Here is a 27,248-nt window from a genome sequence, read left to right on the forward strand (position 1 = left end):
CCACCCGTTTGTCCACATTTTTTCCAGAGAGCAAGGGGGAGGGTCCCATTGTTAGAAGGATGACCTCGCTACTGCTTACAATTGGAGGTTCTTTCCCACCATCTTGAAATGATACTTGGAATGTTCTTGACCCCAAAGCTAGCCCTGAGCTGATGTGAAATTACAGTGGGCCCCGAAGTGTTGGTACTTGAGCTTGTGTCTGGAGGGAAGGATGGTCTTTTCTGCCCAGTGACTGTCTTTCATACTGATGGCTCATTTGGGGGCCTGGGCCATGGTTCTGTTTTCCCTGGAAAAACACTTATTTCTTTTGAACAGTACATGTTTACATTCCATGCCGCTTGGAAGAGCCTGAATTAGACACTCAATCTGAAGATGCTCCAAAGCTTGATCATCAAAAATCAACTGGATAAGAAGTGGTACATTCCATCCCCCCCACCATAAATTATTAGAAGTGCCCAAAGAAACAGGAAATAAATATGATTGGCCAGTGTTTGTTATTAGGGTGAGTTCTATACCATTATTATCCTTATTTTATTTACTGTGGCTGGTAACTGAATCTCTAGTAGCAAAACATCACATGTTCTGCCAGAAAGAGATTACAGAAGAAAAATCTACAGGTAAAGAACGGGGTTCGTCAGTGAAGATTTTATTTACCGGAGGAGTTTGGCAATGCAGATCTTTAATCTCTGTTAACAATTGGGCTGCAGCAGCAGGACTTTGAAAGCAATTGTTCAATAATAAGAAAGCTCATGTGAGGCTAAAAGCTTTGCAAGTAAAATGTGAAACTACAAATATACCCTGAAGTGGCTGGGAAGAGTTGAGCGTCCCCCTGCCTCTGTTTTTCCCCAAGCTCTGTGCTCAGAGGGCCAGAGGGAAGTGAGGGAAGACAGGAGCGATGGCCGCTCCTCAGCGTTGTTTAAATCATGCGTGTTGAACTTTGAAAAGCATGAAAGTATCTGAACGACAGTGGACCTGCATTTCTCTTCCATGATGGTGGGTAGTGGGGAGGAGATAACGCAAATGAGGCAGACCAGCTCCGTTTGGAGACCTACAACCTCCCCTGGGCCTTTCTGTTCCTATCGGCTTCTGCTGTTTGCCCCCTCTCTGGGTACGGACTTCTGGTAAACTCCAATACTACTTCATGGCCGCAGTCAAAGTTTTGTTTTTAAATATCCAAATGTGAAAGGCTATCTTGGGGTGATTTGTAAATGTGGGATTATGAGATATGCAAAGTGAATCACCAGCCTTTCGCAATGGGTTTCTGGTCCACAGCGCCTGGCCATTAAAGCCATTTTTAACAAGGCAGCCTGTTTCAAAACAAGTGATACGCTGGGCTTCGGGCGGTCACATTCTTGAGTCCAGCCCAGCTGGCCGGCTGCGGTCTCCGTGTCATCTTCTGTCCCCACGCTTACTCCCAGCCACTAACTATGTCATGAGCTTTTGGGGGCCAGGGCGAAAGACACCCAGGCCTCCTGTCTCCTGCTTTTCATTGCCTCCATGTTCCAGGGAAGATGCCCTTTCTCTACCACCGCTGGGTCCTCTGGTTCTACCAACATAGGTAGGCTAGGAAATGTTAAGAACTATCGGATCTCATCTAGGGAAAAAAAAAAAAAAATCATGTGTTTTTGTGGTTGGAAATAAAAGGACCCTGATATGAGTTCCAGCAAGTGAGGGCCTGAATGAGAGTAGCTGGAAGATGTAAGTGTGGCATAAGATACTGAGTTCACATCTACCTGACCATCATGTCTGTTCTGGGGGAAACAGACAAGGGAAAGTTGCCTCCGAACTCAACCTGATGCCCACATCCTTTCTACCTTGGTGTAACGGGCAGAATGGTGTCCTTGAAAAGCTGTGTCCATGTTCAGACCCACGGGACTATGAACATGACCTTATTTTTTTTAAAAAGGGTCTTTGCAGGTGTAATGAAGTGGAAGATCTCGAGATGAGGTCATCTGGGTTATCTAGGGGGAGGTGGGTGTCTAATCCCATCACAGATGTCTTCAGAGACAGAGAGGAGCTGACACGGAGGAGGAGGCCATGTGAAGAGGGAGGCAGAGGTGGACAGTGATGCGGCCACAAGCTCAGGGATGCAAGGAGCCACCGAAGGTTGGAAGAGGCAAGAAAGGTTCCTCCTCTAGGAACTTCAGAGGGGGTGTGGCGCCTTGATGGTGGACCCTGGCCTCCAGAAACGGAAGACGATAAATTTCTATTGTTTTAAGCCACTAAGTTTGTGGCAATTTGTTATACCAGCCGTAGGAAATTAATACGCTTGGTTTGGTGATGCTGATCTGAATAGCCCACAATTACCAAGCCTTACCCATGGGCTGGCTCTCACGTCTGCTCTTTCACCTTTTGCAGTGGTTCCAGGATCGCCAAAAGTAATTATTACTCCCATTTTGCAGATAGGGAAACTGAGGCTTTAAGAAGTTAGGTAACTTGCCAAAAGTCCTACAGTGATGCATGGTGGAGGCCAATTTGGGGCCAAGGTAGTCTGCCTGTTGGGCTCATTCTTAGCCACCAAGCTCTGCTATCTTTCTTGGCCATGAGATTTTCAGCTTAACCTGCCTACTGTTTCACCAGTAATAGCAAGTAAGTCTTCCAGCTGTGTTAAAAACTTACTTTTCTGAACAAAAACCTTTGGGTGTGTGTGTGAAAATGAGAGAGAGGGAACTGGGAGATCACAGGAATAAGGGAACATTTTCGAATGTATCAAATTCACAGAAGGGATACTTTATCATTAGGATCAAGACCTAAAGTGAACTCTTCTTTCCTCTAATTAGGAAAGATGTCCACAGACATTAACAACATGTTCCGGAAAGCATGGTCTGATCACCTTGAACGACATCCATGAAAACGCTCAGTCTGAGAACGCCGTCCCGCTAAAATGTGGTTTATGATGACTAGGGTGCTGACAGCTCGCCAGGTTGGCGGCTCCTTTGAAGGGCTGGTTTATTAAGTACTTAGCTGAGAGGTGCTTGTAAATACATCACAGGCATTGGCGCAGCACTCTTCAGGGGAGTTCTGTGTTGGTGACCACACGGTCCATAAATAGAGTGTGGAGAAGAAGTCAGGCGGGCCACCACCAAGCACCGCTCCGTAAGTCACCCCAGGTCTCGGATGGAAAGCAAGGGCAGCCCGCACTGCTGAGACCACAGGCGGACTAAGAAGCAGCCAAGGCCTGAGGGCTGTTTTTAAAGGAGAAAAAAAAGACGAAAACAGCTTTTTCTCCATGCTTCATCCCCAAAGTTTTTAAATGTCTATGATACAACTGATGGGCATGAGCTTTTTAAGCGTTCCTTAATACTGATACATTGTATCAGCCAAGAAGACAGAAAACAGGACCTGGGTTCTGAGTTCCTCTAACTCTCCCCAGTCATCTGGTTCTAACACCTTATAACCTCTCTGCCCACAGGTGAGAAGAGGGGTGTGCATCGCCCACCAGGAGCCCAGGAGAGCTCTTCATTCTGTGTCCATTTCACTGTTTCTCCTTCCTTCCCTTCCCCTCTTTCCCCACTTACTTCTCACATTTATTTATGTTTATTTATTCATGGGAACACCTGATCCAGGCTTGTTTTCCGTGTAACATTCTGCGGCTGTAGACCTTGCCAGGCTCTCAAATTCTACTACACCTAGATAAGAGAGCTATGTTTAGATCACTCCCTTTTCATGTTCATAGCATGTCTTGTAAGTTGATTTCTAGCACCTTCAATATTTTGCTTTGTGTAACCATGACCATTTGTAGATTGACACAGGAGAATGACTGCAATCTCCAAGGTAATGCAACTGTCCCCAGCCCCCTGCTTTGCTTTTGAACTTCTAGAATTGCTGGAAGAGAGAAACAGAGAGAGAAGCCAGGGAAGGGAAGAGACATTGTGCATTTTATTTTACCCCCAAGGCTGGAAAGGGGATTTCTCTCTCCTCGTACAGAAAGTCAAAAGATTATTTCTTTTTTCTTTGGTCAATCCAGCTGACAGCTGACAAAGATTGGCATACGGAACCCAGTATGGCTGAGAAACAAAGTCGATTCAGTATCTCAAAAGGCTACCCGGATAATAAGTACCAGAAAATGGTGTTTCCAAAGTAACTTTGGGTAAATCACTAGCATAACAAAATAACTTGGAATACTAAAATTTAGGAGGTGATTTAAGAGGTCAAGCCCCGTCAGCCATATGAAAATCTTAGAGCACCCACACTCCTGCAGGCCGATCAGACATTGCTGGGGTTTAGAGGTTAGGAAGGCCTTGGTCCCACTGAAACCCACAAAGAGAGCCTGCCACGCAGGAAGGGTTGCCCCACTAAAGTGAATGGACGGGTAAGAAGCCCTCTGCCTACCCACACATCTTTCCTTCATGCGTGCAGTGCTCAGAGAGTCATTATTCTGAGTTCAGCCTTCTTTTCCCCATCTTCAAAAACACACGTTTCCAAAGCAGGAAATGTATTGTGGTGCCCACCCCCAAGTCTAGCCTAATGGTTCATTATTATCAATACCTCACGATTCTCAGTCTACTCAGGACTGCCGAGGGAATGGCCAGCCCAGCACTGCTCCCATCTCCCCATGGGCGACGGGGGTTTCACTTGATGCTGACCAGCCCTGTGTCTAAGTCCTTGATTCCAGGGTGGGAGCCTGGGAGAACCTGCCACCCACCAGCACTGGTTTTGGAGCCAGAAAGGGTCTCCGTTTGAGTTCAGTTCCCATCTTGGAGAATTCTGGCAATCGCTAACCTCTGAGGTTCAGTTTCTCTGCCTGTAAACCACACCTACAGGACTGTAGGAATAACACAATGTATAAAATGGTCTGACATATCAAAAGATAACTTTTCCCATTAAAGAGTTAAGCCTTGGGCCTTGATGCTGACGGCAAGACACACCAAAAACAAAACTTGGCTTCTTAAGTTTCTCTGGTTTTGACAGTTTTCTGCACCAGTAGATTTCACCCTGCTTTCCCCGAAAGGAGGGAGTTACATACATGGCTTAAACGTGGTTCGTCATTTTTGGTAAATCAGGAGTCAGATTCTTAAAACTACTTGCTCGGGTTGCCTGAAGCCATCTCTAAGGGGAGGTGTGGCTGACACAGTGGCAGCGGCTCTCTGTTTGTCTAGACTTTGCCTGGTCCATCTTTCAAAAGAACATGTGTCGAGTTTTCTTCCCTGTGACTGGGAAAGAAATCTAAAACTCGGCCGCACAAGTGCGTGATGGTGTCCTGACTTGCTTAAACGTGCAGCCATGACCAAATGGCTTTCTGTTTGATTTTAAGACCTGGTAAAGTAGGAAGTTGAAATTAACCTCAGCGCTTTTATAGCTGAAACCTCAACAAATAAACAGTGGTTTGGTGGCATGGCAACCTAGCCCCCTTTTCCATCTGTACTCTGCTTCAGATCACTTGAGGTGTCTATTTTGAGTGATTCTTAAGCACATCTGATTCTAGATAAACAGGCAGTATCCTGATCTGTGATTTCGTACTGCAGGAGTTAAAGGGCCAGGCACAACCCTCCAATGAAGCCCGAGAAAGACCAGGTCCATCAGCCTATCGACCCAGGATCTCTCAGAGCCCCTAACTGCCAACGATTCCGCCAGGCTGAAAACATCCACCCATTGGTTCGGCACGGCTGTAAAATTGCTCTTGTTAATACTATGGGGATGTTTTTCTTCCAACTACTGCGGCCATTTCAAAGAGAGCCATAAACACGTGCTGAATTTTTATACAAGCATCTTCTTAAATATAATATAGAAGCTCTAGTGCTAAGCTGGGAAAATAACCATTTTCATACCCATCAAGAACAAAATGAAGGTTTTGGCTGAAAGCGACTTTACTGTGATTCCTGTTAACTTTCTAATTTCAGGGGGAAAAAAAAAATCCCAAGGGTCTACTCGAAACAGGACGAAAGCAAAAAAGCATTAGATTCTAATGGGGAAAAAGAAAGGAAAAGGAAAAGTCGTTTTACATAAAACTCTCCCAGATACTTATTTTTTAAAAGCTGTTCCTGTAATTTTACAAGTGATGTCCTGAACGGCAAATCATATGTTGGAAAGAAAGGCCATCAGTGACATAGTTAACACATTCTCTACAGAGAGCAACTAAGACTCCAGGGCACTCTCAAAGCAAGTTATTATTACTTAGAGGTTGCAGAAGTTAAAAAGGTTTTAAAAGGAACAAGAGAGGGGGTTAAACCTGATACTGTGCTAAGCATACAGTATTCCAGTGAGCTGAGGAACGCCCGTCAATGGCGGTGCCTCCGACCCAGAGCTGCTGGCGGCTGAGGACAAGACTTCAACACCCCACCCCCAGGCCCACCATTTTCTTTTCGGTAAAGAGAGTGTATCTGACCAGGAAGAGAAATCAGATCTGGCTCACTCTTCACCAAAACCGAAACCAAGCCAGACTCCTGGTGGTGATTTCTACCGGCCCCCGTGTGGTTCAAGTTTCCATTGCCTTTCAGAAGGCCTCATAATTTTGGTTTCAAGAGCAGTAGAAAAAGGCAAATCCTTTTATCAGCCCAGAAGTAGAAATAGTGACGCCATGAGAGGATAAGAAAACAGACGTCTCCCCTTGAACGTTACAAGTGGAGTCCTGCAGGTGATACACATGTAAACGGCCCCAAACACAAGACCCAGCCATCTCCTAAAGAATTTTATTCTATTTAGAAGAAAAGCAGCAATTTCCCTGCCCTGCCAAGCCCATCTCACTTAATGGGCCATTTGATCTAATTTCTCATACACGCTTGCATTTTGGAATTTCAAAAAATCAATATGCATATTTTGAGTAAGTATGCAATGATGAAGCACCAGGAAACCAATGGTTTCATGGGACCTCTTCTTAAATACAGCTCAGAGGCAACTGGAGATGAGAGGCAGCCCTCCCAAAGCCAAGCTTGGGTTTCTGCTGTCCACCAAAGGGCTCATCTACAGAAAGACCCCTAAACAGCTGTCAACATACGATCTTACATGAGGGGGTTCTCTGGGGATTTTTCATGCAAATAAGAGAACCTTCCCCAGAGACATGAGTGTGACAGCGAACGGCATGGGCCATCAGGCTCTGGGGAAGACGATGGAATTCCCTTTTGAGACCCTCACATGTGCTAATCCCAAAAGAAAGCTATGGGCTGGAAACCCTCAAGGACGTGGGATTCTTGCACATCTCACAATAACAGCTTGGAACACAGAGAACGCCCGGGAAATCTAAGTTCTGCTGTCCCAGAAGGGCAGGTGCATGTCCCCTGCTGGCCACCTGCCCCAGATATCTTTTCCTGTGAGTCAAGCAAGCCTGCCCCTTTGAGAAAGGAATCTTACTGTGACCCTACCGTACACAGCTGTGTCCCGCACACCCTGAGAAAAACTACTGCATTTCGGAAATTTGAAATGGTATCACAGAGCAAATAATCACTGACGTCAGTGCTTTCTGCAGTGTAAATGAACTCTGGGCATTATCTCATTTGGCACAGTGGGTTTTATGCAATTACTGTATTTTACAGTGTTTTTGCCATTGCCAGCTAACCCCCATGGTGGTGGGAGCAGGGAGAGTCCACCTTCTGGACTGACTTCAAGTTCATTAGTTGCAATGAATACCCTGAATAGAATGGCGTCCAGACACTCCTATTTCCTTATATTTTCAAAAGGACGTGCACAAAATACAAACCCCACAAATAATCGGGAAGGACGTGAAACGTCTTGACCTGGCTTGATGCGTGCCATGTGTTACTTTCAAGCCAAGTTAGGTGAGAAAATGGCCAGAGCTCCTGCGTAAGAAATTCCAGACATGACCTACAGAGGGATATATACATATCTGGATATGCAGGACTTCCCTGGTGGCTCAATGGTAATGCAGGAAACATGGGTTCGATCCCTGGGTCGGGAAGATCCCCTGGAGGAGGAGATGGCCACCCCACTCTAGGATTCTTGCCTGACAAAATCCTCATGGACAGAGGAGCCTGGCGGGCGATGGTCCGGGGGGTCTCAAAGAGACGGACAGGACTGAGCAACTCAGCAACACCCTCTCTATATCCTCTGTAGCAGGGCCTTTCAGTCTGGGGGTCTTGTCACCAAGCAAATCTGACTCAGTAGCTCTGGGGTGGGCCGGGAGTGGGGTCGGGTGGGTGGACACTGCTGTTAGCAAGCTCCCAGGCTGCCTGCTGGCCTGGGGAAGTGGGGAGGAGAAGCCACGATGGGTCTGGGTGGGTTCTGCCCAAGGGCGCGGCGGCACGGGCTCCGTCCGGGTACTTACCCTGCATCTGACTCTGAGGCTGAGGGTTAAAGGCAGTGGAGTGGTTCAAGGAGGCCCGAGGGTTGGGTGTGGGGGCTGGGTGGTGTGGGCTGACCCTCATGGCCGTTCGCCGCAGCTGCTCCAGTTCACTGAGCCGCTCGGAAAAGGACAAGCTCCCGGGCTTGGTCTGATCATCTAGTTTCTGACGATGTCCTATTGCGGGGAGGGGATGGGGAGGGGGAGAGGGAGGCAAGGAAGGAGGGAGGCAAGAGATCAGAAAATGTACACTGCAGATTTGCTGGAAGTCGGGTGTTTCTGGGGCTCCCCTCCCTCTCCCCTCCCCGCCCTCCCCGCCACGTGGACCTGCTGGAGACCTGCTCATTCACAGGCACCCCTGGGGATTCGGGGCTGGCAGATGGGGGACCCCTTTCGTCATGTAGCTCATGGGGCGCTCCTTCGGTCTGGCCCCAGGTGCCTACTTCAACCTTCTACACCCATCTGCATGGGGCAGAAGGCAGAGGGCACACTGGGCTTGGTGGCAGAGGTGGTGGATGGCGGGGGAAGGGGGGAAGGGGCACGCCGTTGGCACTTGCTTGGCCCTGCGCTGTGGGCTGGAGAAGGAGCCCTAACCGCTTGCCCCCCACCACACACCCAAGCCCAGCTGGTTTCAGAGCAGCGAAGTGGGCCCTGGAGCTTCGTGGCACGCCCCTGCCAACAGGAAATGAGGTGTGGCTGCAAACCACAGCCCAGGGAGGTCAGATTTCCGGTTAAGTGCGGGGCAAGGGCCCCTTCTCCTCTCCTAGCCAGCTCTCCGAGAGCATCCTCTCCTCCCTGGAGCCGACTTCCCCGGGCTCGGCCTCCATGGATACGAGATTCGCAGCAGCCTGGGGCCCCAGGAGCCCAGAGCGGGCTGCCAGCAGAGTGGAGGCGCTTTCCTGGGGGGCCTCTGGAAATCCAAGGTGGGGAGGGGGACCCTCAGCACCTTGGGAGCCAGCAAGTGCCCTTGCCTGCCTGGCTCCTTGTCAAAGTCACTGTCACCAGAATGCAAGTGACATCCTTCACTAGAGAAGGCCAGGAGGGTCGGGCTTCATCTTTCTTCCCTTAGCTCTTCATCAAAACGTCTTTTTAAAAAATGTATTTACTTTCTAGCTGCACTTTGGGTCTTGTGGGAATCCTAGTTCCCTGATCAGGGATTGAACCCATGCCCCCTGCAGTGGAAAGGCAGAGTCTTAACCGATGGAGGGCCAGGGGAGTCCCCACAATATCCTTAAAGCAGAGATTCAGGCCCACTGAGCAGAGCTGAGGATCCCAGGTACCCATGTAGCCACGAGGGTTAGAGGGGTGGGGCTAGGCTTGGCCAATTCATTGGAAGAAAGAGTCTCTGACCAATTTCACAACTCTCCTCCTCCCCTCCTCTGTCGTCAAGGGACCTCAAAACAAGACTGGGGAAGCAGCCCCCTTGCCGGCACACTCCAGTGGCCTTCCCCATGCCTGACCCCCTCCTCAGTGAGAAAGATGATCCCTGGATTCCAGCCCTGCCCACCTGCCACCCCCAGCCCAGGGTGGGAGTGGAGTTGGGAGAAGTACATTTTAGCCCAGCTCCCAATGGCTACAATTATAAAATTAAATTTTATAACTTGTATTATGGTTCCAAATGTCTGTGGTTTGCCGTTTCTTCCTGCTGCCAGGCCCCTTGGCACAGCTGATGCTGTCTCAAATTCCAGACCAGAAAAAGGACCCACTATACTGCAGTGATTTTATCACGAGCAAGACCTGTTTGGCTCTGAGATGAGGAAAAATACTTAAGCATAATATTTGTGTAGCTCAAATGCAGTGCTCCCTCTTTTCATGTGTCACCAAGGCAAATCTGGTCTCTGATTCAGCCCCTGCAGCCCACAGCCCTCGGCCTAAACCAGGCAGCCCATGTCACATGGGCCCAGCACACATGCAAGTCCTCTTACCCGCTGAGTATTTTAAGCACCAGCCTTGTGGGTGAAAGGCCACAGGGCCAGCTCCCAGAACAACCCCTGCCACTCCTTTTCCTCAGAGGGACGAAAACAATCTTTTTCTAGAACATTCTATGTCAGTCCATCATGGAGTCATTTGTGGTCTCTGGATGGAGAGTCTCGGAGACTCCTTCCTCCTCTTATCTCTGTGACACATTCTTAGCTTCCTGATGGTCAGACTGAAAAATCTGAAGCTTTCTTGCAGAGGAGCAAACGATAGCGACTCAAAGGCCATCCCAAGCATATTAGTATGGTCCTTTCCACACCTGCCACTACCTAGCACCTGGAGTTAGGAGTCAAGGCGAGAAGAAAGCAGGACACATACTTCTGGAAAGTTCTACTGCCTCAGAAAGAATGCCAGTTGGCATAGGGGTGGTGCAGAGGCTTCTAGCAGGTTTTGTACCCATTTCAAAACTGCACGTTCCTTGGGCATCCAGTGGTGTTTTTGAAGAACAGTGTGTCAAGGACAGTAGGTGATCCAGGAGAATGATGTGTACCAGATCATTCTGAACACATGCATTTGGTGTTTTGGAGCCTCCGGCCAGCCTTTGAAGAGAGGCCTTGGGTTCTGTCTACCTCAGTCCCCAAGCTTGGGGAACACGTGCCACCAAGAAACTAAACAGGAATAAGTCATTTCAGGGAAGCCACTACTGTGGCCGGGCACAACCCAAGATATATATATATATATATATTATTTAATGAGACCCCTTCTCATCACCCTATGCTTGAAAAAGAAAGTTTCAATGTGTGAGCAGTTTTTGCACCAGCTGACACCTGCCAAAATCGCAGTCATTTACAGAGATTAACTGATGACTGTCTGCTTCAGCAGGAATGTTTGGGCATAGCTCTTAGAGAAAACAATTCTTCACTCTAAGCTCTGTTCTAAGCCCTGAGAGTCTCAGGGCTGAGTTTAATGCTGGAGGAGGGGTGAAAGTTCACCCCACACCCTCCCTGCGTGTGATCCTGGAGTAAGTCAGAGCGGTATTACTTTCCTGGGGACCCTGAGACCCTCCTCCCCACTTGAGCTGGAGAGCTGGAATACCGAGACATGGGGGAGATAAAAAGCATTAAAGGTGTGGTTCTGATGCATTCAGAAGCTAGATCAAAGGAAGACCTAATTCTTCTTTTCTGAAACCATCAGATTTCGTGTGCCAAAGAGCAATATTTTTTTTTTTTGCATGAAATATAGAAGCTTCCGATATAAACTTTCAAGCTGGGGAAAATGAATGCTTTTTCTGTCTCCAGTTTCCTGTATCTGTGTGCAATTAAGATGTCAGTTTGCTCCCTGAATTTTAAATACAGGAGTATGGAGAATGTCCATATCAAATTCATTTTTCTTCTTTCTTACTGACTACTGGGCTTTCGAGGGCAACAGGGAATTCAACCCTGGATCAAACCTTCTGGTAGAAATTATGTGACGCCTTGAACACACGTATGTTGGCAGCCTGGATTTTTTGGACACGTTGGCAGTCAACTGTGAATGTTTACAAGGTGGTCCTGAATACAGTCACAACCTCGAGAGGTCATACAGGAACATCTGATCCTAAATTATGTTTCTCTATTACTATTCCCACATTTTTTAAAAAAGTACTTGATTAGAGTTTTATATATATGCAAAACTATACAAAGCCAAAAGAACAACCACCAAAAAGAATAAAAACTAATTCATCCCATCTGCTAAATTTTACTTCTTCATTCCAAAGACATATGTCCTGCAGTCTTCTGGAATGGGTGCCCACTGGGCATCCCTAAATGTTAGGTATTTGTGATGGATAATGAGACCAGCTTTTAGTTTTATGCTACTGAAAACAAGGCTGAGAGGGTATGCATATTTCACTGACAATTGAAGTCCCCTTTTCAGGAAAGCATTGTTGATCTGTGGCTCAAAGTAACTGAAACACAATACAGATCATTCTCAAATTATGATGGCTGATGTCCCAATAAATCCATCCTCCACTGAAAATATCATAGGCTGAAAATGCATTTAAAACACCTAACCCACCAAATATCTTCAGTCAGTTCAGTTCAGTTCAGTCGCTCAGTCGTGTCCGACTCTCTGCGACCCCATGAACATCTTAGCCAACCTTAAACGTTGTCAGCACGTTAGCCTAGAGTTGGGCAAAATCATCTAACACAAAACCTATTTCATAATCAAGTGTTGACCATCTCAAGTCATTTATTGAATACTGTGCATAATGAAACTGAAAAACAGAACTGTCGTCTGAATACAGACGGTTGCAAATTTATCTGTTGTGGATCCCTAAGAGGTCACGGCTGATCACACAAACAGCTCACCACACATCGTGAGCCCAGGAAAAGATCAAAGTTCACAATTCAAAGTATAGTTTCTACTGAGTATGCATCATATTCATGTCATTGTAAAGTAAAAAAAAAAATTCCAAGTAGAACCATTTTAAGTCAGGGACAGTCTGTATATGATCATCTATTAAAGAAAACGGCTAAGACTAGGTTGTCACCTTTTCTTGTCAAGTTCTGTGTAGACAGAATCATTTTCTGACAGTAAACATGTAAGTCCATGTTTCTGATATAAGTTTACCGATTTTCTTGATGGATTCTCAGCAGAAAAATTAGAAAAGGCATGTACCCAAAGCACCGTCAACATGAGCAGCTGAGGAAAACTGATGCGAAATGAAAAGACCAAAAAGACATCTATCTATATACGTGTGTATACACACATCTCTGGATTCTCTGGTGGCTCAGCAGTAAAGAATCAGCCTACAACACAGGAGATGCGGGTTTGATCCCTGAGTCAGGAAGATCTTCTGGAAAAGCAAATGGTAACCACTTCAGTATTCTCGCCCGAGGAATTCCATGGACAGAGGAGCGTGCTGGGCTACAGTCCACAGGGTCAAAAGAGCAGGACATAACTTGGTGACTAACCACCCGTGTACATCTCTGTCTCCCTCCCTCGCTCCATCCATCCTTCCCATTGTGATTCTTCTAAAAGGGTGTATCTTTTTCAAAAGATGTTTGCCAATCAATCTGGTGCTAATGACAATACCTGGATATAAAAACATCAGTATTTCTTTCTTTAATATGTTATCCTTTATGGACTAGGGAAAAGAAACTGACGAGTAGAGAAGATAGCTCATTTTTCCTGGTATAACATTCTCACTTCTGGGCTCCAGAGTCAGCAAAGTCACTGGGACTCTAAAGCAATGATTCTGAATGTGGATGTGATCCTTCCCCAAAGCCCCCTGGCCGCTGGTGAAGTAAACCTTTCTAACTGCAAACCTATCCAACTGCTGGCTAATGAAACACTGGGAAATATTGTCCCATACTGTGTATAGGTTATATACACACAGATTTATATATATAATTATATAATAATGCACAGATTGCATATTCATTATATACACAATACATAATGCGATATAAAACATACGCTGAGATACGTTACGATATTGGAACACATACGATCAGTTCAGTTCAGTGAGTCGCTCAGTCGTGTCCGACTCTCTGCGACCCCCTGGACCACAGCACACCAGGCCTCCCTGTCCATCGCCAACTCCCTGAGCTCACTCAAACCCACGTCCATCGAGTCGGTGATGCCATCCAACCATCTTATCCTCTGTCGTCCCCTTCTCCTCCCGCCTTCAATCCTTCCCAGCATCAGGGTCTTTTCCAGTGAGTCATACTACAATACATGTTTATATATCACCCAACGGTACATACACGCAGGGAGCCTAACTTCGGCATGCTGCAGTTCACACGGTCGCAGGGAGTCAGACACGACTGAGTGACTGAACAACAAGCCCAGCTTTCCCGCCACCTCCTCCCACACCATTAAGCTTAGAGAAGAGCGCAAGGCTGAAGTCCTTCCGAACTGAAAGGCTAGAGGAATTAGCTTCATTTCTAAACTCCTACGTGGGAGTGAAGTTCAGAGAGACTGTCATTTACCCAATCTCACACAGCCAACTAGACAAACGGCAGGTCTGAAAACACACCCACTCCCTCAACCCCCGGCACCCACCTCACACTCCATGCACCTAGAAATACCCATTTCCCTGACTCCCATGTGATCAGAGCCACAGCGTCCCGTGGCTGTTCATCACAGGGACCCTGGGCGCTTACACGCGTGCACCCTCCGCCTTGACCATCCCACTTCCATTCCCGGCTTGTCCTTAGAACAGAAGATACCCAGAGCTGCGGGGGGGACCTGTCCCAGAGAGCTGGGTCTCACACATCTGAGCGGGCATCAGAGTCTCCTCATGTGCTGGCAGGTCTGGGGGCAGGACTGGCAAGTTCAGAAGGAGGTTCCGGCGATGCAGAGGTTGCTGGGGTTACCGGGGAGTGCGACGGTGAGTGTCGGCCCACTCCTCCCCGCCGCGCATGTGTTTTCAACCTGCTGCTCATCTGTCGTGGGCTGGAAACTAAAACACCAAATCTACCAGAACCATGTTTAGACTACGTGTCCATGGACACTGAGTGATGGCCTTGTTTTGGTGATAACTATTTTGTGGTCTTTAAAAACTTTTTTTTTTCTTAAAGATTCTTCATTGTGCTGTACAGAGTGCCTGAAAATGGGAAAACTCTGCCTGATGATGGCTATGACTGTCTCTCTCCTGCCATCCTGGAGAGGACCCCGTGAGTCACTGCTGCAATCAGCAGGAGGGTCTGAGAGGGGAACCCAGAATTCTCAAATAGGAAATGACTTCCTCCCCGTTGTCTAAGGAGAGGCTTCAGGGGACAGCAGAAAAGGGTTATGTGGATCCTATGAGTCCTTCCCAGAAATGCAGGGGTTATGACCTTGGAGCCCCTGCAAGGATGGGGGTGTTCATGTGCTGTGCTTAGTCGCTTAGTCGCGTCCGACTCTGTGGCCCCATGGACTGGAGCCCACCAGGCTCCTCTGTCCATGGGATTCTCCAGGCAAGGATACTGGAGTGGGTTGCCATGCCCTCCTCCAGGGGATCTTCCCAACCCAGGGATCGAACTCAGGTCTCCTGAACTGCAGGCGGATTCTTTACTGTCTGAACCACCAGGGAAGCCCAAGAACAGTGAAGTGAGCTTCAGTGGAGAAGGCCATCCCTTCTCAAGGAGATCTTCCCGACCCAGGAATCAAACTGGGAATCCTGCGTTGCAGATGGATTTTTTTTTTTTTTTAACCAGCTGAGCTACCAGGGAAGCCCGGGGGTGTTCATACGGATGCTTTAATCCTTCTCCCTGAGAGAAACAGCATGGCACCAGCGAAATGGGACTGCCAGTCTGGATGTTCATAACTCTCCATCCTAAATCTGCTTTTCACTCAACTTTCCTGTGGACAAGAGCAAGTCTCTTTCTCACTAGCCTCCTTATCTGGAAGCCTGGAATTAAAGGACTAAGACGGATTACTGCACGGGGCTCTGAAAGCATTCACAGCAATTACATCTGCAGTGATTCGACTCAACCGGATCCTGTTCGACGACTCTAAGCAGGGCTCTCTTGAACAACTTCACGTGACAGGACTCTGAAGAGTTTGCTTTCGGTCTCTTTTTCAGGCAGATCCCTGGCCTTTGGGAGCCATCAGGCTGGTCTTCCGAACTCTAACTCAAAAACGGGAATCTCTCCGGCCTGCCCTACTCCTGGGTGCGCTGATCGCTGGCAGCTTTGCACAAGGCATCCTGAAAACTCTCTCCCTACCCCGTGCCTCCTGCTGTTTCAGCCGTGGCCCTCTGAACAGTTACGAGCGACCTTGGACATCAGTTTTCACAGATCCTTTCCCCCTTTCCCCTGGAGCCTTCACTGAGCATTTCCTGGGACCTACCAGCCAGGACATCCCCTTCTGTTTCCGCCCCTTCCCCACGATGGCCCAAAGGCTGCATCTGGAGGGAATGGGCCATTCAAGTCACCTTAAAAACCTGCTAACAGGTTGTCAAGGGCTGCAGTTGGTGCGGGGGTTGGGGGGAACACCACTGTGCTGAACTTTAACCCAGGGTGTCATCTTCCTGCTTCCCTAATGGGTTAGAAAACAATGGTACTTTTCAGTGCCCTGGCCACGCCCTCCGTCAGCGGTCAGAGGAAAGTAAGGCTGAGATCAACGCCCATCTTCCCGCGTGTACAGCTGTCCAGCCCCCTCACCCACACTCCTGGTACATGGCTTCTCTTCCCTTCGTGCGTGAGCCTTCTAAATCACACGGAGCCGGTGGGGAGAAGCCACCAGGGTGCCACTGCTCCCTAGGCTGTGGGTTTCTACTGACCGATTCTATAGATGTGGTTTACCCCGGAGAATCTCCACCAGGGGCTGTGATGGGCGTGGTTGAGGGAGCTTTGGTTCCCTTGCAGGCTGTTGTTCAGTCACTCAGTCGTGTCCGACGCTCTGCGACCCCACGGACTGCAGCATGCCAGGCCCCCCTGTCCATCACCATCTCCCAGAGTCTGCTCAGACTCATGTCCACTGAGTCAGTGATGCCACCCAACCATCTCATCCTCTGTCGCCCCCTTCTCCTCCTGCCTTCAATCTTTCCCAACATCAGGGTCTTTTCCCATAAGTCAGTTCTTCGCATCAGGTGGCCAAAGCACTGGAGTTTCAGCTTCAACATCAGTCCTTCCAATGAGTATTCAGGGTCGATTTCCTTTAGGACTGACTGGTTTGAGCTCCTTGCAGTCCTAGGGACTTTCATGAGTCTTCTCCAACACCACAGTTCGAAAGCATCAATTCTTTGGCACTCAGCCTTCTTTAGGGTTCAATTTTCACATCTGTACTACTGCAAAAACCACGGCTTCGACTAGACGGGCCTTTGTCAGCAAAGTGATGTCTCTGCTTTTTAATATGCTATCTAGGTTGGTCATAGCTTTTCTTCCAAGGAACGAGCGTCTTTTAATTACATGGCTGCAGTCAACTTCCGCAGTGATTTTGGAGCCCAAGAAAATAAAGTCTGTCATTGTTTCCAGGTAAGTGAGTGAGCCTTGAGTCTGTGTGTAGCGGGGGGGCTTGTCTATCCTGGGTCTTCCCATCCACGGTCCTACACTGGCTCCTCAAAGGGCATATCATACATACTTTAAAGGTCAGGCTGGCTTTTGCTAAGCCTACTTTCTAGACTAGAAGGCAGACAGCCTGAATTCCCTGCTTTGCTCCAGTAACCTTATGACTGCCTGTATGCCTGTCTCAGGGCCTTTGCACTTGCTGTTTCCTCTTCCCAGGACACCTAGTCTCCAGATACACTTAAGTTTCATCTTCTCCTTGAGGAATTCCTGAACACCCTAGGTTAGGCCGCACCTTCTCTGGCCTGGCCAGTCCCAAGCCCTTTATCGCTGGTTTCTCCACAGCACTTATTAATGTTATTTATGGTTTGTCTCTGCCCACTAGCCTGCCAGCTCTATGAGCCAGGGACTTTGTCCCTTTTCTTCACAGCTGTATCCCCAGTGCATAGAAGAGTACCTGGCACACAGTAGGCTCACTGCACGTTCACTGCCTGACTGACTGACCAGCTGAATGCTGGCGCCAACCAACTGTCCTCCACTAGATTGTGGGAAAGTAGGATTATTCAGGGCAAAGGAAATTTGAACGACAGTTTTTAGCTGAAATGGAACTCTAGAGGGCTCAGAAAAACTACTTAGGGAGGAAAAATATCATCATGGAACACAGACAGTTTTGTGTGGAGAGCTGTCTTATGGGATGTTAAACAGTCCGTAAAACTGGTCTTCCCTATTTTTTCCCTTCGTTACACAAAAAGATAAAAAGGGATAAAAGGCCTTTTGTGTGGAGCGGAGTGTAGTACCCTCACATAAGCAAGGCACTGCTAGAGCTTCCTTGTGTTTCTGGAGAGTAACACACACACACACACACACTATCCCTAGACACAGGCTAGAGAGAGTAACACACACACACACACACACACACTGTCCCTAGACACAGGCTAGGACACAACTGCTAGAGCAAAGGCTTAAAGGAAAGGTGTAGAAGGTGGAGAGTGAAGCCGGCTGGGGCCACAACAAAAACAACTGACCCAGACTTGAGGCCAAAGGGCTGCACAGGGCCTGCCCCCCGCCCGCCCCTCGCTGAACCGTGCCCTCAAAATCCACGGGACAAAAACACGAAGCAAAACGGGGTTCCCTGAAGTGCCAGGCTCACAGTGACAAGCAGTGGGGTTCTTAGCTCATCCCCACGAGCTTTCGGAGACCTGAGGCCCCCTGAAAGCAGAGGAGTCAGGACGGGTAGTCATCGGTTGCCATGGTTACCCCCTGTTTCTGTCTGGTGACTAAGCAGGTAATTGCAGCTTAGGGCGGGGGACCCGCCTGGTTTCTTGCGCTCCTGACCAGAGGTAGCCCTCTGCGGGGGCGGGGGAGGCAACCGCCATGGACGGGTGCAGACAGCTCACAAGTTCGAGATTCTTTCTCCTCTGCAAGCTTGTGATTGCAAGTACTGTCAGCCTGTCCTTGGGGAAGGGACAGTCTGGAGAAAACGCCGTGAATGGGAAAGAAAAAGTAACCCCAGGGTGGTACCTGGGAGTCTGTGGATCCATTAATCTGACGGGCTCCTCCCCACAAGGACAGGCTCTGTGAGTGGGAGGTGGCTTTGGAAGGATGTGTTTTTGGTGGTGAAGCAGGGGTCGAGTTGAGAGGCATTAACCTAGCTGTGGAGTCCAAGCCTCAGTAGTATTAGCCCCGGGGAAGACAGGCAGGCAGGCTTGGAGGAAGGAGAACACCGTCCCAGACGTCCATAGGCTCCACCTGCTCCCTCTAGCTGCCTGGGTGATGCTGGTCTCCCATAAGCCTTCTGACACCCCTGTGGGTCTCCACTCCCCTCCAAGACCTGCACACACTATGCACAGAAGGCAGAGGGCCCCCAACCTGTTCAGACAGGGCTGCGGTAAACGGAGGGCTCTGGAGGTTGGCTGGTGTGCCCCAGTCAGTGCTGGGTGAATGAATGATGAATGAATGCATTCAAAAATAAATAGATAGATATCCAACCCCCTTCCTGGGCTAGACCTACTCAGGGACGAACATCCTACAGCAGTAAGGAAAAAGCCCCTTTCATTGCTAAAAGCTCTCCTGTTGGTCCCTGGTTGGGGTGGCGTGGGTGGGGGGCTTTCCCAGCAGCAGGGGAGGAGTGGGAGCGAACAGCATCTGATTCCCGTCTTCTCTCACGTCACAAATGCCCACTGACTTCTGGGCTGGCCTCACAGCAGCAGGAGGCCAAAAGGCCAACTCAAAGCCCTCACCCAAGTCTTTTAATAGATAGCCAAGCAGGTGTGAAAGGACAGTGGCCCTCTGACCACTCACTGAGCACATGCTCGTCAGAAAGCCAATAGTAACCAGCAGTCATTTGCAACCTGCCCTTATCCCTACCTCACACCATCCAGAGAAAACGCTGGCAGGTTATTTTGGGGATACTGGCCTCACTCAGGCTGTCATCATCCACCATTGCGCACACAGCTGAGAAACAGCACCGGGGGGGGGATGGTGGGGGACCTCTCCCCTCAGTTACTTGAAAGGGCGGTGGCTCTTTGTCTGGGACTCCCCAAGAGGTGCCGCACGATGACAGAAACACTGGTCCCGTGCTTGCCAGGCGATCTTGGGAGGGAAAGTTCTATTTATCCCAAGACACAAGTGCCCCCTATTCACCCCGATGACCCCATCTGAGCCAGCACTGGAGGGAAGGACAAGAAGGGTGTTGATACTTCCCTCCAAACCCCCTGCCCCTTTCTCCCATCTGAATCCTTTCCAGACTGGACAGCAGCAAACAGCAGGCCTTCCTCCTTCCGTCTGCACCTGGGGACTCTTGTCTCTGCAAGGCTGACTCTCATGGGACCAGGTTCCCTGCTCGCCTCTGCTACCAACGCCAACAGGAGAACCAATTTTGCGACGGGCATTTTGAACCTTCTCTCCTTTTAACTCCGTCCACAGTTCCCTCTTCTGTGCGAACACTCTGGTGTGTGAAAGCACAGCCTCCACTGGGTGAGGGTGCCCTCGTAAACTGCAGGTTACTCCCCGTCTTTTCTCAGCCAGACGGGGCGGCCCCCACCTCACTCCCTTCTGGGTCTCTTCCCTACCCCCAACTTTTTTTTTTTTTTTCTGAAACCACTTCTGCTTCCTTCATTTTCTCTGCAGCTGCGGCAGAGAGATATAGTAAAGCTACTGTATAGGATTTTGAAAGCAGGGCCTCTGAGAGCCTTCCAAGCCCTGTACAAGCCGGTTATTCTCTGGCTTGTTTTCTTTGGCTTCAGGTTAGTAACACAGAATGAGTCAAACAGTATTAACTTTCAATAGGGAAGTGGTGTGGTCAACCCAAGCTGTTTGCGGCTAGATGGTGCAGATAGGTAAGGCAGGTAGTGAAGAACAGCCCATAAGGCTGCGAAGAGGCAAAGGAGGGGAAGGCAGCCTCACTCAGAAACATCCAACAATTCGGTCAACAGGACTCTAACCATCTTTTTTTTTAAGTTGGCTGAGGAATGAACCCCGAGGTCTCTGGCCGGCCAGCTTCCGGAATTTGGCCAGGTTGGGGCTCTGTAGCTTGCACAATCGAGCACTTTGTGGGTAGAAGGATGACTTTTTTCCCCCCTTTTCTTTCTCTTTTTTTTTTTTATGATGCCAAAGTCATAGGAAATCAAGTTAGGATAATTTCCCCTCCTTAGGGCATGTCCCTCTGGGTGGACCTTTATCCATTTCTTCCCCCTGCTCGGGTTGTGAGTGGCTGTGCCCTCCACCTGGTCCTCGCCCATCTTCTCAGCCCTGAATCTGGCTCCCCAGGTTGGTGGGCTGGCTGCAAACCTGGGCTCTCCTCCAGGCCAGGTGACCCCCCAGGGGGATGCGCTTGCTCCTACAGACATCAACTCTTCCTTTTAGAAGCTGATAAGGATCTTCAAACCATCTGATCCTCTCTCTCTTGTTTGGCAGGTGAGGAAACGGAGGCTCTGAGAGGGGATGGGGGCTGCTGAGCTCTGCAGAGCCAACCCGGGGCCAGGATCTGCGATCTTTGCACGTGGCCGCCTCTCCCTTGCCCAGGGCTCAGGACTGCTCTTATGGCTCAACAGAACGGTTCCGAGAATGGCTCAGCTCTTGAGACTCAAATTTCAGCGATTCCCAGTTTCTTTCTCCCTGCCCTCAGCTACTTATTTATTTTGAGACCGGCTGAATCACCCACGGAATAGAGTGAGTTTCTCCTCCCAACTGGCTCCAACAGCATGTCAGTGAAGGAACAGGACAGCCAGCCAGCCTCTGGAGCCTTGCAAGGTTCTCACCTCGGAGTAGCTGCAGGTTTTGACTCCTCCTGGGAAACTGGCAGGAAGGCTCAAGGGTGTAATATTTCACCTCCCTGCAATATAATCCCTAAATCTCAGGCGAGCAGCATATATAAAAAGCCACGGGTGAAAACAAAAAAAGAACAAGGACTCGGCAAGCTACACTACAATCTCTGCAACTCTGCCTAAGCCTTTCACGGAAAGAAAATGAAATAACACAGAGAGGAAGAACTGCATTTTGTTTTGGAAAAGAAATAGATATTAAAATTAAACTCAGTTCTCTTAACTGTGAAGTTTGCCTTTTGTTTGTTTCCAAAATGCCTACAGGGTGTGGAACAGTAGGAAAGGAAGTATTAAGATATTCTGATGGCAAAAAGTAAAGCTTCTAAAAGTATGGATTCACAGTGGGGCTGATTTAAATGCCTTTATTTTTTCCCCTATCAATCCTAGAAGACAGGATGAGATGAAATGTACCTTTAAGAAGCCAAGTTTTATTTTAGATCCCTGAGATTTTTGTATAATGTACACAGCAATAATAACATTTCCTACGCTTTTCTGTTATCTAATTACGTATTTATAGATTTCTGATAGACTGATAGATTACCTGACAGACTGTTTACAAAGCATTTGGATATTTATCACCTCAATTCATGCAAAGCAATCTTCTGCATTAGAGCTATTATAATTATCTCCACCTTATAGATGACTCAATGGAAGCTTCTAGATGCTAAGTGTCTTGGCAGATCACACAGCAGCATGTTCAGTTAAGAAATAACTACATTTTGATAAAATCTTTGTTTGGGAGAAGAAACAAAGGAAGCAGGGCAATATGGTGAACCCGGTTTGGCTTCAGTGAGGAGAAAATTGGTGAAGTAATGCAGTATTTCTGCAGTATTTGGGGTTAAAATAGTATTTTATTGTAGTATTTGGGCTGGAAGGAAAAAGACAAAAAAGCCCTTACTGTCTTGTATCCTGAGAGTTCAATCTGCAATGATTAAAAAAAAAAAAACAACCCAAAACTTGGCAATGGCAAGTATCTGGCCTCCACTTAGGCAGAATTCTAGCTGATTCCCTGGTGAGGGGTATGGGATGCGGGAAGGGGGGTCGCCCTGTGTCCAGGGCATGTGCTTTAATAATAACAGCTAATATTTAAGGGGCACCTCCGTGCCAGGCAGCATGTGTCATCATGCGCTCCTTTCTTCAACAAGCCCCAGAATCCCCCGAGATGAACACATCATCTTCCCAGGGTGGCATGTGAGGAGGCCAAACTCAGGGAGACTGATGTGACCACAGGGCAGAGGTGACCTTGAATCAGGCCATCAGCTCTCCAGCCAGGCCGCCAACCGCTGCTCCAGCCTGTGGCTCAGACCGCCTCACATCCCTTAGCAAGGTCGGTGTCACACGCCCATTCTACAGATGGGGAAACTGACGCACAGGTATGGAAGTAGCAGGGCTCAGACACAAGGCCAGATCGGTCCACCTCCAAACTCCTCTCTCACTCCCCCAGCTCAGAGCTTCATTTTTGAAGCTTGGGGCTGTGCCCTTTAGCAATGCCAGAAACAAACAGAAAGATGTGACTATGGGTATTTCTCTGGAGAGCTTTAAAACGAGTGAATCAGAAATATCATAAAACCACTTCAGAGGTAAGTAAAAATAAGGTGATACCAGGAACACATCCAAAAAGGGCCATAAATGTATATAGTTCTTAAGAGCTTAGATATTTCAAATATTTACTTTTTATCTCAAATGACCAGAAGGCTGACTTCTAAGCCATGGTGAACAAAAACAAAAACAAACAAACGGAATCTCAAATGTTCGCCATTTCAGTGTATGAAAGTACTCTGAAAGATTCAATAACAGGCTGAGTTTTAGTCAATACTTGCTTTAATGGAACCTGAGTATATGTAAATCGTGGAAGCACCAAAGTAATGTATTGCCATTAACTTACTTTATAGGGGTCTAGGGAGTTGGCAGATTAATTCAACTGTATTCCTTAGAAAAAGGCAAACAGAAAACAACTTTGCTTTGGGTACTTCAATGTTACCTTGGCTTTCATCTACAAATATATAGCCAGAATATTTGGCTTGGCTATCAGGAATTTTCCCAATGACAATGCATAACTTATCTGCACAAAAACTCACTGTAAATATATCATGTGTAACCGAGAAAGGCATGTCGCACACAGCCAATGTCAGTGTTTGTGACATGTCTGATAATACAGTTATAATGCTCAGTAATAGGCTATACCTAACTTACCCCTTCTTCACAGTCAACTGTTCATAGCAAAAAAAGCAAACCTTTAAAATAGTTTATAAAGGAAAAGCACATGGGAAGAATGGGAGAACACAGAAACTGCAAGCTAGCTCAGATGAACGTAAGCACAGATCTAGAGCAAGGGGGGTTAATTCTACTTTACTTAAACTAAACCTCTTTTTTGGCAGTGTCAGTGAGTTCTATCTGACCCACTGGATCTAATTCTTACTAATGCTTTTCTTAGCTACATGGCTCACAGGAAAAAAAAAAAAATCCAAGCCTTCACTCAAGGAGAGTTTTTCTGAAAAATGGAAAGTGATTAGAGTATAAAAATTCTAAGTCCATCCCAAAGCCGACAAAAGGACGCATTATAAAATGCTGTGCTAACTGCAATGCATTGCTCCATCAGGTCACAAGGTGCACGGGCAGCTATAACGGAGGCACCGCAAGGCCCAGAAGGGTCTCTGATGGTGAAAGGTGGACGCGCGGTCACTGAAACGCATCTCTGAGTGTCTCTGGGGGAAATGAAGGAAACCCCTACCAAACACATACCAGAAGAGAAAAATCCAAATCAAGTCTAGAGAGGCATGTTGGTTTAGGAAACTCAGAGAGTGGCTGAGTGTCACGCCCATGAAGCTTTACTGTGGCTAACAGGGGGGGCCCAAGCACCCCAGGAGGTGAGCTCTGTGCATCTGATGTGAGGCTTGAGACCCCAAGAAGAGTCTGGTACATTTCATGTCAGTTTTCCTAAACAAAGTAGAGGAGCCTCTCCCAAGCTGTCATGCGTATATGTGAAAGGACCCACAGGTAAGACCTCAAACACCCACTTTTTCACTCAGACAGAAGTTTCTCCCCTGCTGCTAAGTTGCTTCAGTTGCGTCTGAGTCTTTGAGACTCTATGGACTGTAACCTGCCAGGCTCCTCTGAGTTTTTCCACCAGTCTCAATCTTTGGTGGCAAACCGATATGCCCATTGAGGGACTTAGAAATGGTGCCCAGAGTGTTTCAAGGGTCCATAAAAATGTAAGAAAAGAAATTTTACTGTGTCTAAATACAAAAGAAAAAAAATGAAAAAAAAAATCAAAATTTATAAATGTTTAATTAAGTGTCTAAAAAAATGAAACATTACGGCAACTTCATGAATTTTTAAACTTAGGAATCACAGATCGTTTTTGTTTCTAGTCCTCTCATTTCCAAAGGATACCAAGATTCAATGCAAATAACTGCTGCATCTCCCGAACACTGATTATGTGCCAGGCATTGGTTCAAAAGGTTGACCGAGGCTGTCGCATTCAGGTTCCCTGCCCTGTGAGGTTCATACGGCCACTGTCCTTGTTTTCCGGAGGCTGGGTCAGGCCGGCACTCCTTCCACCCACCCCAGGGTCCCCACACAGTCAGCAGATGCCAAGACGGGGACTGCAACCCAGTGGTAATCACTCTGCTGATGGCAATGACATCAGGGCTGCAGGAAATTAAATGCGCTACTCATAGCCAGATTAATTTCAACACCAAGTGATAAAAGCCATTCAAAAATTCACAGCAGAAAAAACATCTAACGTAGGACCTGGTGTATACGTAGGACCTGGTGTATACGTAGATGCGTGATGTGATGAAGGATACATCCCCCCGACGCCCCACCCTGTGGAAGGAGGCCGCCAAGGGTTGACCTCTAGGGGGCGCTGTTCGTGGGGAGCTCAGGGCTTGTTTTTCTGATGGTATTTTGCTATCCTTCTTTCAGCGGGAACTAATTTAGAGATTATCACTGGTCCTGTTGCCTGGTTGGACAGAAGAGGACAGTAAGGAGAAAGTACTTAAGATAATTGCATGAGTTCACACCCACTGGCCTGGTGGCGCCAGTCTGAAACCCAGGTCCCCAAGCTGAGGATCTAGAAACCTTTTCACATGTTTTAAGATTAAGAAACTGAAGCCTAAATGCAGAAAGGTTTTTTTTTTTCTTTTAGCACTTCATATACTAAATTCTAACAAGGACTGGGATGTTAGCTTATATCTCAACTTCACCAGGGTGGCATTTAAAATAGTGATGTGGGTCTCCAATGGTCCACAGGGACAGAGATATTCAAAGTCATGGTTTAAGATTCATTCCACGTTTCTTCTCTATCCCCTGCTCCCCTACATTAGATTGAGATGCTACCTAGGTCATTTCTTTATGCTCTCACTGGTACCTGGAAGGAACCATTTTTTCCTTCCTTTCTGCAGCAACACAGAACATCTCAGGACTTCTGTATAAGACAGGGCTAGTTACACCAAGAGGTCACAGGCCTGCCCAGGTCCTGGTGAGCTAATGAAGTGGCTTATCACTGCTTCCAGGGGCAGAAGCTTACTCCTTCCAGGGTCCTCTTACATCCCTCTCATCCAAAGGGCTCGTTCAGACCTTAGGCTGGATGTGAAGGGAATGTAAAGGGAAAGTCACTCAGTCGTGTCTGACTCTTTTCCAGAATACTGGACTGGGTGGCCTTTCGCTTCTCTGGGGGATCTTCCCAATCCAAGGATCAAACTCAGGTCTCCTGCATTGCAGCTGGATTCTTTACCAGCTGAGCCACTAGGGAAGCCCAAGAATATACTGTATTGGGTGGCCTATTTCTTCTCCAGCGGATCTTCCTGACCCAGGAATCAAACCAGGGTCTCCTGCATTGCAGGTGGATTCTTCACCAACTGGGCTATCAGGGAAGCTCTGATAAGTCCACTAAAAACTCAAGAGTCATGGAAGTCTTTGCTGTTTAGTTGCTAAGTCATATTCCACTCTTTTGAGACCCAGTGAACTGTGTAGCCCACCAGGTTCCTCTGTCTGTGGGATTTTCTAGGCAAGAATACAGCAGTGAGTTGCCATTTCCTCCTCCAGGGGGTCTTTCTGACCTAGGGATTGAGCCTGCATCTTTGGCATTGTGAGGCGGGTTCTTTACCACTGAGCCATCTGGGAAGCCTGTGGGAGTCTTTATCTATATAAATACTTCTTGGTCTAGTTTGATGCTACTAAGGATAATAAACAGAAAGACATTCTAAAATTCATTGGAAACATTTAGGCAGGATTATTAGTGCTTTAAAAACTGCTTTTGCCCAGTCATCAGATAATTGAGGAGCTTAGCACAGCGGGGATTATAGCTCCAGTGGAAGTCACCCCACAATGTCCATCTTAGCACCGAAGTGCTGTTCACAGTGGGGAGGAGGAATCTAAGTTGAACATTCTACCTCTCTGACCCTCTGTCTCCTTTATATCTGGGTGAGAGGGAAGAAAGAATTCTTTTTTTTTTTCTTTTCTTTTGGGGATCACGATTTCATCTAGAAAGAATGAAAGTCCACATCCAGCATCTGAAGAATCCAGGGAAAGAGGGATTAAGTAGATGATCATTCATTAGAGAACATGCTTAAAGCAATTCCCAGAGAACAAGGTGATTAGGGATTGATAATTACAATCCTGAGATCACAGATCTGGAAAACCACCTGGCATTCCACTAACCGGTCAGGGGCAAAAAATGAAAAATTTGCATCCTCCTAGCAGGCTTCATGGGCTTCCTGACGGCTCACTGGTAAAGAAGCCTCCTGCCAATGCAGGAGACGCAGGTTCGACCCCTGCCTTGGGAAGATCCCCTAGATA

The 27,248-nt window shown here is 47.8% G+C and overlaps 1 protein-coding gene across 3 annotated transcripts in view; it reads right to left on the minus strand.

Moving 5' to 3' along the window:
- The window catches only part of RUNX1 (RUNX family transcription factor 1), a 282,173-nt gene that overhangs the window by 37,422 nt on the left and 217,503 nt on the right, over positions 1 to 27,248 (minus strand). For 2 of the 3 annotated variants that reach the window (XM_055416002.2, XM_055415993.2), the window contains one exon: positions 8,219 to 8,410. The exons of the other annotated variant lie outside the window; for it this stretch is intronic. In XM_055416002.2, coding sequence (XP_055271977.2) covers positions 8,219 to 8,410 — 192 coding nt within the window. The remainder of the gene's footprint in view (positions 1 to 8,218; positions 8,411 to 27,248) is intronic. 3 annotated transcript variants of the gene reach the window in all.

Source organism: Moschus berezovskii, chromosome 1 (genome assembly GCF_049115385.1).
Source record: "Moschus berezovskii isolate FMDL1 chromosome 1, NW_MosBer_1.0, whole genome shotgun sequence".
In the NCBI taxonomy this organism is placed as follows: domain Eukaryota; kingdom Metazoa; phylum Chordata; class Mammalia; order Artiodactyla; family Moschidae; genus Moschus; species Moschus berezovskii.